Source organism: Camelina sativa, chromosome 11 (assembly GCF_030686135.1).
Source record: "Camelina sativa cultivar CO46 ecotype springtype chromosome 11, ASM3068613v1".
NCBI lineage: Eukaryota > Viridiplantae > Streptophyta > Magnoliopsida > Brassicales > Brassicaceae > Camelina > Camelina sativa.
This window is the reverse complement of record NC_141890.1, coordinates 18,678,133-18,689,129: the sequence shown is the minus strand read 5'-3', so window position 1 is coordinate 18,689,129 and position 10,997 is coordinate 18,678,133. Positions and strand designations below refer to the sequence as shown.

General features: G+C 39.4%; 1 protein-coding gene and 1 pseudogene across 1 annotated transcript; both read right to left on the bottom strand.

Annotated features, from left to right (window-relative positions):
- Positions 1-455: 455 nt before the first annotated feature.
- Positions 456-4,986, bottom strand: LOC104723857 (3-isopropylmalate dehydratase large subunit, chloroplastic). Its single transcript, XM_010442277.3, has 15 exons — positions 4,705-4,986; positions 4,475-4,609; positions 4,210-4,380; positions 3,791-3,943; positions 3,603-3,671; positions 3,392-3,508; positions 3,149-3,223; positions 2,819-2,896; positions 2,602-2,697; positions 2,461-2,510; positions 2,063-2,117; positions 1,837-1,968; positions 1,439-1,486; positions 1,185-1,343; positions 456-798 (listed from the first exon to the last, which is right to left on the bottom strand). The coding sequence occupies exons 1-15, from the start codon at positions 4,762-4,764 to the stop codon at positions 658-660; spliced, it is 1,539 nt and encodes a 512-aa protein (XP_010440579.1). The 5' UTR covers positions 4,765-4,986; the 3' UTR covers positions 456-657.
- Positions 4,987-5,608: 622 nt separating this feature from the next.
- LOC147934212 (uncharacterized) lies at positions 5,609-7,103 on the bottom strand (annotated as a pseudogene).
- Between the last annotated feature and the right edge of the window lie 3,894 nt (positions 7,104-10,997).

Genomic DNA, 10,997 nt, shown 5'->3' with positions numbered 1-10,997 from the left:
GCTCCTTTTCCCAAGTCAATTGCCCCTCACCAAGTCTAAGGTTGCCTCTCTAATTTATTAATATTAAAATACGTATTATTGGAGGGTTAATAATTTATTGGCATTATTGAGGGTTAGAAGTTAGAACTGTATATTTCTCTCTTGTCAGCTATGCTAATCCAATGGCTTTAACCAAATATATTCCCTTTCTCTTAACACAAATGTTTCAACGGTACTATACTCTTCTATATTTTAGTTCCTAGAGAGAATTGATTGACTTAATTATTCCATTATTGGAGTTCAACACATTTTAGAAATAAAAAAATATTATATTGAAATTTATATATGACAAATGTCCAGCAATTGCAAACCACAAAATAAAAGAAGATAGCCAAATTTTCACCAAGTCTTCAATATTTTACTTAGCAATCAAATCACTGATAGTGTCATGAAGATATTAGAATATGACCGTTGACTTGTCTAACTCTCTCTCTCTCTTTCGTTTTTTTTATTATTCCAAACTTAAAAACATAAAAATTTGACAAAGTGCTTGAAACTATTAAAGTCCAACAGGGAAATAAAGAAAATACATACATATAGGTCACAATGCCCATCATTTAACGATGTTGTGTCGACGATGCATAGCATATGATTTTTACAGAGAGCCATTACATTAGCCTACTGCAAGAACTCCCTTGGGTCAGTGACATGGCCAGTTAAGGCCGAGGCCGCAGCTGTGTAAGGAGAAGCTAAGTAAATCTGTCCTTCTTTGTGTCCCATCCGTCCAGGGAAGTTTCTGTTCGTGGTTGAGACACACACCTGTAATCAAACACATGTCTCTGTTAGTCTCACTACATATAAACCTCCACGTTTACCATATACTGTACTAGATCAGATTTCTCAACGGTATAAGTAAAATACTCAATTTTAACAAACTTTCATAATGTAGGCATTTCTCTGTTAAACAAGAAATGCGACAAAATAAACGAGATAATTTAGCCATATTGAATACAAATTGCAACTACAAGATGCAAATCAGCTAATTCAAGTGGATCAAGCAGATGCAGAAATCCAAGGTAAGGGGTTGAAGTGATTATTTTTTTTTGGTGGTGATTCAGTTTTTACTGAGATATCGATTTAAGATTTTCAAGAATAAGTGAAGCACAAAATAACTGAATAAGTAGGGTAAGAAACGGGGTGCATACTTGTGGTTCATTCAAGCGAGCGTAAGTGTCTGCTGGACCACCAAGGCAAGCACCGCAGCTAGGGCTGGCTGGAGTGTCACAGCCAGCTTCTTCAAAGATCTGCGCACATGTCTTTCCACCTGATCCAGGCACCGGGAGGGCATACACATCCATCCACACCTGACGAGTTGACAAGATAGATACAATGCATTTGATATTGGTATTCTGTGATAAAACCACTTGAAATAGTAACAATGTCGAAATGTAGTGCTAACCTTCTGAGTAGCTGGGACAAGGAAAGTTGGGACTTTGACCTTCTTTCCCTGCAAATACAAAGCAGAATTTATATTAGGCTAAAACACAAACCAAATCGAGGAGCTAGAGAAGAGAAAACTTAGACAAAGTTTCAACAACTTTTTCCTTGTACCAATATAACGAGGAAATCTGACTCATCCATACAAACAAAACACATAACTATCCTTTCCATAGAAAAGAATTTAGAAAACAACGCATGGCTGATTCAAATATTTCAATGAAGTATTTGCTTCAGATCAAAAACAAAGTACAAGATATCTTCGTGTTTTGCAAGATTATAATCATAGTTTCTTGCCTAAAATCGAGTAAAACAGTGGTAAGCATGTCTAATAGGAAATAGACAACAAGTGGAACTTACTGCTGCGTGGAAAAGCTTAGCTGCAGCCATAAAATCCTCTGTCTTCCCACCAGTACAAGAACCGATGTATACTCTGTCAATTTTCACATCTTTGCATTCTCTTGCTAGAGCCCGGTTGTCAGGAGAATGAGGCTGAAAAGAAGAATAACAATAGCAAATAAATTAAAATCACCTGAGGAGGCGGAAAGAACTCAATGTTTTAAATTGGTAACTATAGTAAACCAACCTTGGCTACCACAGGCTCCAGCTTCGACACATCAAATCTATAATCTGCGACAAAGCTACGGAAGAAAACAACAAAAAAAGTATGATTACAAAAAGAAAGGTTATGCAACAGAGTGATAACCGCAAAGAGCAATCTGTAATGCCGGTAAACTGGGTACTTTCATAATCCCTACCCGAAAATTACTCCCAACCAAAAGACAAAAAAAAAAAAAAATACTTAATATTGTGAGACCATTCTGTCAAGTTGCATTACTCATATGAAGAGTAGGTTCGAAACACATTTTACATATCTAGAGTACTGAAGTTATCCCGTTGCACTAATAATTCAAATAGAGATACCAGAAATCCATATTTATTCTACTCATTCTTTATAAAATTTAGGGTGCCATGTGATTGCACCTTGCATTTCCATCACTGTATACTGGTTCAAAGGGTACAGACGTCCTATTCTGCATTTAACATAAGAGAAGGAATAAGCATATCTCAACATCATTTCCCTTTGAAAAACACATAATTTACAAGAAAACACAGCATGCATACCTCCACATAATTTAATGTCGTCGCATCAGGTGGGATGACACCATTCTTTCCCCCAGCTTCCACAACCATGTTGCATAGTGTCATTCTTTCTTCCATCTAGCAGCCAAAAATGATGAAGCAACTATTTATAACTCAACGAAAACATCATACCAATATTCTTTTTTATTCCCATAGGAGAAGGGACCCATGATGTAGGAAACACAAAATAATTTCTTACACTCAGATTTTCGATACATGTTCCACTGAACTCCATCGTCTTGTAAGTTGCACCAGCAACAGATATTTCACCAATGATCTACAAAGTTGGAAGCAAGTTCAAGATCCAGATGAAGGACGCCAGATACAATCCCAAAATAAGAAACATAAAATAAATAAACTATCAATTTAGAATGGAAATGACTTCACACAAATATGCAATTTTGGTGAAGACATGACTAGAACACATAAAAAAGGTGGAATGGACTTCATACTACTGAAAATAATGATCTGTAAAAAAAATTTGGAAGCTGGGAAAGGAAATAAAAGCTATAAAACATATCACACTCACTTGCAAAATCAAATCCTTTGATTGCAAGTAACTGGGCATTTCCCCATCCAAGATAAACCTCATTGTTGGTGGAACCTGCGAAGTCAGGATATGAGCTTCAGAAACTACAGTTGGATCATACAAAATGGAGAGGGGGAAACTGTTCTATCAAGTTTCAAGTTGAAACGGGCATCAATGATTTCCTTTTAACACACTGAACATAACTGTAGCATAGAGAATCAAAGGAATAAGCTTTATTCAAACCTTAAGGAGGATTTTTCCAGTCCCTAACACAAAGCCTGCATCAGTGTTTCCAATCCCTGTAGCAAATTGACCAAATGCTCCGGCAGTACAAGTGTGGGAGTCTGTTCCTAACAAAACCTGTAAAAGGGAAGCACATCATTTAGAACAGAATCGAACAAAGCCAGGTTTAAAAAGAAGAAAGCCAATCATATCCAGTGAGAGAGATTGTTACCTCTCCTGGCCTGCAATGACCTTCTTGTGCAAGTGCGACATGGCAAACACCTTTGTAGTCAGGATTAGCCTACATATGAAGGGCAAAAACACTAAGCGCTATCCATATACAAGCAAGATAGAATCAATGTAAACATGCAAGACATAAGTTCACGACACCATGTAAAGTTTGAAACCATCATAGCATACCTTGAAATTTCCAAGGTCGGTGATATCATAGAAATACTTGATGTTCTGTTCCTTGCAATGTTCCCGCATAATGTCAACATTACGGTTTGCACGCTTATCAGCTGTGAATATATAGTGGTCTGGAATAACAACAATCTTCTCTGGGTCCCAAACCTTGAACATGTAAGTAACAATCACAATAAGTAACGGCGCAAAAGTGATCAAGCAAGCGTAAATACAAAATCTACACAAGCTTCTCAACTAGCTGAAAAAACAAGACAACAAAGCAACATAATATAATCATAGCAAGATTCCAACCTATCAAATCCCTAAACCAGAAAAAACAATAAACCAATCATTGTGATTAAACATTCACCAATTCCTAAACCTATCAATTCCATAGTAAACCAGAAGCAATCACAAGCATGGGTAATGAATACCTTAGCCTTTTCACCAAACTCTCTCTTGAAGATACCAAAAGCACCAGGTCCACAAACATCATGAGTCATAAGAACATCAACATTAACCCAAATGTTATCACCAGGAACCACTAATGACTTCTCAGCCGCCCTCGCTAGAATCTTCTCCGTCATCGTCATCCCAGTCTTCACCTGCAAAAAAATATCCCACACAACAGAACCATATAAGAAATCGAACTAGAATCAATAAAACGAATGCAACAACAGCGAAGAAGAAGGTGCAGACCGATCCTGTGGTGCCAGGAGACCGATCCTTCTGGGGAGCCATAACAGAGACAATCTTCCGAGAAATCGATTTCTTCTGACATCGATGAATCGAAATCTGCGACGATTTCGTAAAGGACGAAAACCCCAAATCCTTCTGCTCAATGGACAAAAAAAAAAAAACCTATAAGGAAATTGGGAAAAGTCGAAGATTGTTGAAAAAATGTGAAATCGATAAAAGAGGAATGGAACCTTGGAGGAGGATGAGGATTTGCAGACGAAAGGAGAGGAAGAGATTACAGAGGAAGCCATGGTCTTCAAGGTCTGTCTGTGTGCGGAGGAGTTGTACAAAGAGATTTTGAGGCGTGTGTTGCTTTATAAACCTAAGGGTTATAAATGTTGGGGGTTTGTATAGGAAGGACACAAGTGTGTATGACACAAACGTTGCGTTGACTGAGTGAGAGAGAGTCTATAGGTTGGTGACAAACATTTTAAAAAAAAAACTGAAATGGTCATTAGGTTGGTGCCATTAACAAAGCTTAATCACGTGAAACTTCTCTTAATTAATCTTTGCTTTTTTGCTTTCACAATGACACAAATATTCGTTAATTAATACTTTATCAGTTTCACATTAAAATATTTTTTATAAAACAAGTAATTCTTTTTGTTCTTTTTACCACTTAAAAAAAAATCAAGTGAATGTAAAATTTATTCAAATTAGAAAAAAAATCGTTGATGCGATTAGAATTGTTGATTTGTATATTTAAACGTTTAGAAAAATTTTATAATGAAAGGAAAACTTACTTACGTATTCCTTGATGGGAACCAAATTAATCTGAAGAAGTTCTCTGTATTTTCGGTTTTTTAAAGTCGAAAATTGATGAGATATTGTTTTTTTTTTTGTTAAAAATGATGAGATATTGTTACTTGAAGCTTTTTACATTTTTGCTTCAAGTATAGTTTATTATACTGTAGTTAGAATTCTTTTAGGGATGTTATAGATTTTTAAATATAGCTTTTTTTTTTTTTTTTTTTTTTTTTTTTTTTTACTTCTAATAGCTTTTTTTTTATTTAAATAATATATTAAATACTCGAAACTTACAAGGCATTAGAGCCCACCAGGCGCGCAGGCCCAAACGTAATGATACAAGGCTTAAGGTCCTACAGCACACATGCCTAAAGAAAAAAAAAAGTTAGGGGCTTACCTTTACTAAACCGCAACGGCTACAAGGAAGAGACAGAGGACACCAAGACGCAGAGAGAGGAGTCTTCAATGCTGAAAGAGAGAGAACCAGGTGGTTAGAGGGGTGTGGCAAGTGGAGTGGCATGGTTGATCCTTCGATAAAGGGAGGAAACGAGCTCGAAGGAGTAATTTTATCTCCTTTATGATGCAGTGTGCTGGCCGAGGGGAAGCAAGATGAATACGCGCATTCCGCTCACGCCAGATCAGGTAAATAGATGCTTGATGGACCAAATGGAGAATAAGGGAAACATGTTTGTTCCTCGAGGCAGAGTGAAGCCAGCGAAGGCAATCCATAAAAGGCCCTGGGGGCTGAGAGAAGCTATCGTCACAAAGTGATTCCAGATTTCCGTGCTGTAGGTGCATTCGAAGAAGAGGTGATCCCGTGTCTCGTCCTGGATGTTGCAGAGAACACAGGTTGGAGGGACGGAGAATCCCCAGCTTCTTAGTCTGACCCTTTTATGGGGATGTTGTTTTTAAACCACACTGATTTATGCCACGGAACAGTGAGAGAGGTAGGATGCAATGCGAGCCAAGTTTTTGAGGTTGAAAAAGAGTTGGATGGGGGTTGAATGTCCGTCTGCCAAAGATAACAATCATCAGTTGGGTTTTCTTACATATTCTCCGGAGGAGGAAGAGCGTCCCTTATAAGCCTGAGGATGGGATTCCTGCTTCTGGAGGACGTGAACCGCCAATCAGATCCTCGAAGAGCATCCCTAACCACTGCATTTAAAGGAATGCCAGTCATTTGGGGACCGAGGACCCCAGTGATATCAATGAGGGGACCGAGACCTGTCCAGTTGTCTTGCCAGAAACTCGCTACAGCCCCTGAACCAATCTCACAGACCAGGAAGGGTCTTGCTAGTGCCCTTAATTTGCATAGGCTCCTCCACACCCAGCTCCCGGATGAGGATGGGTTAAGATCCCAGAAATTCCTGGTGCATATGAGGTGTACTCTCACCCAGGAAACCCAAAGAGAGCCCGCCACAGTGAAAACAAGCCAAATTAATCTCAATGCGAGCACCTTGTTCCAGGAGGTGAGACGTCTCAACCCCAACCCTCCACTCTCTTTAGGGGTGCAAACCGTTTCCCATGAGATCTTGGCTCCCTTAGCAGAGTTCGGAGCTCCCTTCCATAGGAAAGCATTGCATTGCTGTTCGAGCTTCAGGAGGCATTGATTTGGCAGCACAAACACTGATGCCTAGAAATTGATCGTCGAGAATATAACTGATTGGATCAGCAGTAGTCTGCCTGCAAAGCAAAGGTGTCGTGCAGTCCAGGAGGTGAACCGATGATTTACTTTATCAAGCAGCGGCTGATAGTCCTGCTTCTTCATCTTTTGAGAGAGGAGGGGAACACCTAGATAGCGGACCGGAAGGGATCCCTGAGTCAATCCGAAGGTTAAGGACATCTGTATCATTTGGATCAGTTGTACTTCTAATAGCTTTATTAGTGATAATACTCTGTATCATTGTTTACAAGTGGTTGTAAGAAAAGAGGACATGAGCGAAAAAGATAGGTATCATTCGGACTACAAATCGCCTGTTTTGCTAGTTTATCTGCACATTGATTTTGCTCACGATGCCGAAAGTTGAAATTTACTGCAGAAAAAAAACTGTTTTCCAGCCCTCTACAGACTCCAGGTAGTGTTGCAGACGAAGATTTGAACTCTTTTTATTGACTTGTTGGACAATGTTGATATTATCTCCTTCAAATATGACTCTGCGATATTCTGATGCCCAGATTGATTGTAGTGCCCATAATAGCGCTGTACACTCCAATTTTTCAACGGTTATCCGGCCTTGAAATTTGCCCATTCCACATTATAGTAAAGCTCCACTGGAATCACGAATGATCTAGCAGAGACCCAGGGTGTCACTACCTTCTATATGAGACGCATCGTAATTACATTTTAGCCAACCAGGTGGGGGCTTTGTCCAAGCGCCTCTCCGAGATGATGGACCAGTTGTGTTCCGACATTCTTCGGATGTTTTCCAATTACCATTTCTCACATGAGTATTCCAATTATTTTACTACCATTTCAATTATAGTTGGTAAATAGTAAATATTAGTCAGAGAATTATTTGATTCAAACCAAATACGATTTCAGTAAAATGTGATTTGGAAAATAATAATGAATCGTATATCGCTAATACTGTACCTTGATGTTGTGGATCAGTGGATGAAGTTTTCATTTTTATTAGTGCGACAGGCTTAGCTATGATGACATGTTATGTGTGATGGACATCTCGATTCTATCCTGTCTTATATAATCATTGTGAGTGATCTTTTTGTTCTTTGTAATAGGCATCTCGAACCACATATACACATATCTGGACTTGACACTTATCTAGTGTGGCTCCACACATTAGATTTTTAGCTTTATATACTTCGTTTCCAATTTCAATCATATTTGCATTTAAACCACTATAACTAATAGAATCCATGCATAAGCCAATGATCGCACCTGTCAGATGTTGTGTTTAGTACATTTTTATGCACTTTGATGCTAAAAAAAGAAGCTAAGATAACTGTGTTAATTTACTTAACAGTCGAAGTTGATATCACGATCGACGACGTCATTCCCGTAAAACTTATGCACCAGCACCACAAGTTGAGAGAGAAACTAAAGTAAGCTAGGTTATATAATACATGGAGCTTTTTAGTGGGATAATGTATTTTAATTGATACCTTAGATGGTTGAGTCTTTAGGTTGGCGGAGACATATACTCGTTTACAACGTGATGTCAATATCTTTCAAAATTTACAATGTCGAAACGGAATTTTTTTTTTTTTGTCAAACAAAAGCTATTTTAATTAATGCTGGTTCAGTACAAGGGAGAGAGACATTAATGCCGATTTGGCTGCCTTATCAGCTTCTTTGTTTTGTTTTTTTTTGACAAAATATAAAGAACATTCAACAAAATTACGGAAAGATGAAGGATGTTGTGTAGAATTCTATAGAGCTCTTTCAATTGGGCGGTTCTGCATTAATTGCTTTAATTAGTTGTTGGGAATTTGAAGCAAATAAAATAGTTTTGAGGGCAAGTAGAAGAGCCATCGCTTCTGTCATTAGAGGTGAGGTTACATTCCTAACTGCAGATCTGTAGTGACTCGTATCACGAAGGACGTGGAGTTACCTTGAAAAGATAAAGAAAAGAAAATTTTCGGGAATGACCTAAGTAATTTGTGTCTAAAGTTACTAAGTCGTGGAAGGGTCCAAGGCCAAAGAACGGATGTAAACCGTTGGGACATCTGGTTCATCGGACGATGGATGATCAAGGTCGATGGTGAAAGGACCAACGGAAGGAAAAGGGAAGTAATAGCCATGGAAAAATGGTACGAAGGACGTAAGACGGACTATGGGAATGGAATGGTCACGCACCAACCGAACGGTCGATGTACTACGGACGATAGATGGATCGGACGTCCGAAGATGGACGAGACAATCGAGTGTCACGGACGAGAGGTCCGGAGAAAGATGAGGAAGTTCGACGTCATGGTCGGGAGGACCGGAGACTACCGAGGAAATAGAGTCGCGGACGATGGAATTGTTTTCGCGGACAAGTGCGGGAGCTTAGGACGCAATAGAGACGCGAAAGGACGCGGGAAGCGGAAGAATCTCTGCATGGGAGAGAGACGCCACGTGTCACGCGATTAAGCCTCCTCTGCCACCGTTTGAGATTCACGCGCGAGTGGGGGAGAGTGCATGCAAAATAATTGACACTTGTCAAACAATTTTTGCCACTTGCCTAAGCCAAGAGTCTACCAAAGGGGCTACAAATACATCCCCTTGGCTTCTCATTTGCGACCAAACCTCTCTAAACAGCTAAACTCTGCCCAAAATTTTCTCTCAACTCTCTTAAAGAAGAAATCTCTTGATTTCGAGCAAAGAGAAAGAAGAAGAGGAGATCTCGGCGGCGAGAGAAGCTAAAGATCAAGGGGAAGTACTGTCAGATCGGCGTGGTGTGGTGAAGTCCCAGTCGGCCAAAGGTCTTCAAAGCTAAGGTAAGTTGTGGATTTGTTGATGGGAGGTGCCTTAGCTCTCTAGCTCTTGCATCGGCCCTTGTGTGTTGCATGATTCCTTGTTGCATGTAGATCTAGTAGATTGCATGTAGACAAGAGGGATTTTTAAGGGGGTTTTAAGCATTCTTGGGGGAGAATTAGCTTTTTCTTAGACTAGATGCAAGTGTGAAATGCCTTGCATGCTAGATCTAAAGGTTTAAAATCATTTGGGGGTGAAATTAATTTTAAAAATGTCATGCAAGTGTGAAATGCCTTGCATGATTGATTTTGGGGGTTTTGAGATTTTCCAAGGGTGGAAAATAATTTTTAAAAATCACATGCAAGTGTGAAATGCCTTGCATGTTTGATTTTGAGTTTTTGGAAAAATTAGTAAGAATTTTTCTTACTTCGAATTTGGTGAATTTGGGGTGTGTCATGCATATTAAATTTTATTTAATTTTGCATGATTTTTGGGAGAGGTTAAACCCCTAGACTTGATGGGGAATCGGTCTAGGTGAGGGGTTAATTTTGGTGAGTCCATACGAGAATCTCCGGGATGGAAAGAGCCGTATGAGGGACCCAAAATTTTAAAAGAAAAGTTCAACCTCTAAGTAGTGATGGGTGGTTGTTGGTGAGACCATGCGAGATTCTCCGGGAAGGAAAGAGCCGCATGTGTACCCTAAAACCAAATAAATATAACCTCATGGTTTTGATGGGAGATCAAATCATTGGAGTGTTATTTTCTTGAGTCATGCGAGAATCTCCAGGACGGAAAGAGCCGCATGCATGTGAGAAATTTGGGATAAAGATGCATGCAAAATTTTATAAAAATAAAAGATTTAACTTGAGGTTAAAACGTTTGGGGTTGGGAGCATATAGGATGCATGCATGTTTAGTATTTCTTAAGTTGCATGATTGTTTTCTTGCTGCTTAAGCGTTGTGTGTGGTGATTGTTTGTTGCATGCGTGTGACGCTTGCATGTTTGCGTGTGGTGTGGTTGTACTTAATTCTTGGAGTCTTGAGTCCTAGAGTTAAGTGTTGTCTAGCTAGTGCTTGAGTCAAAAGTCTCAGTTCTTAGCTAGAAGTCGATCCCTGGTCCCATCAGAGTGGTAAGTTGTTCGGTGAGCTAATCCAGAGGGATCTCATGGCAGGACAACTATCGGTGTCTAGCTAGCTACTAGCCCGAACCGCATGACGATGCGGCTTTGTGTGAGTCCAGTTGTTTACTTGGGGGTAACAACGCGAAAGTTTTGAGTTGTCCGGTTGGTTACCTTTGTGGTTTCAACGTGGAGTGTGTGGA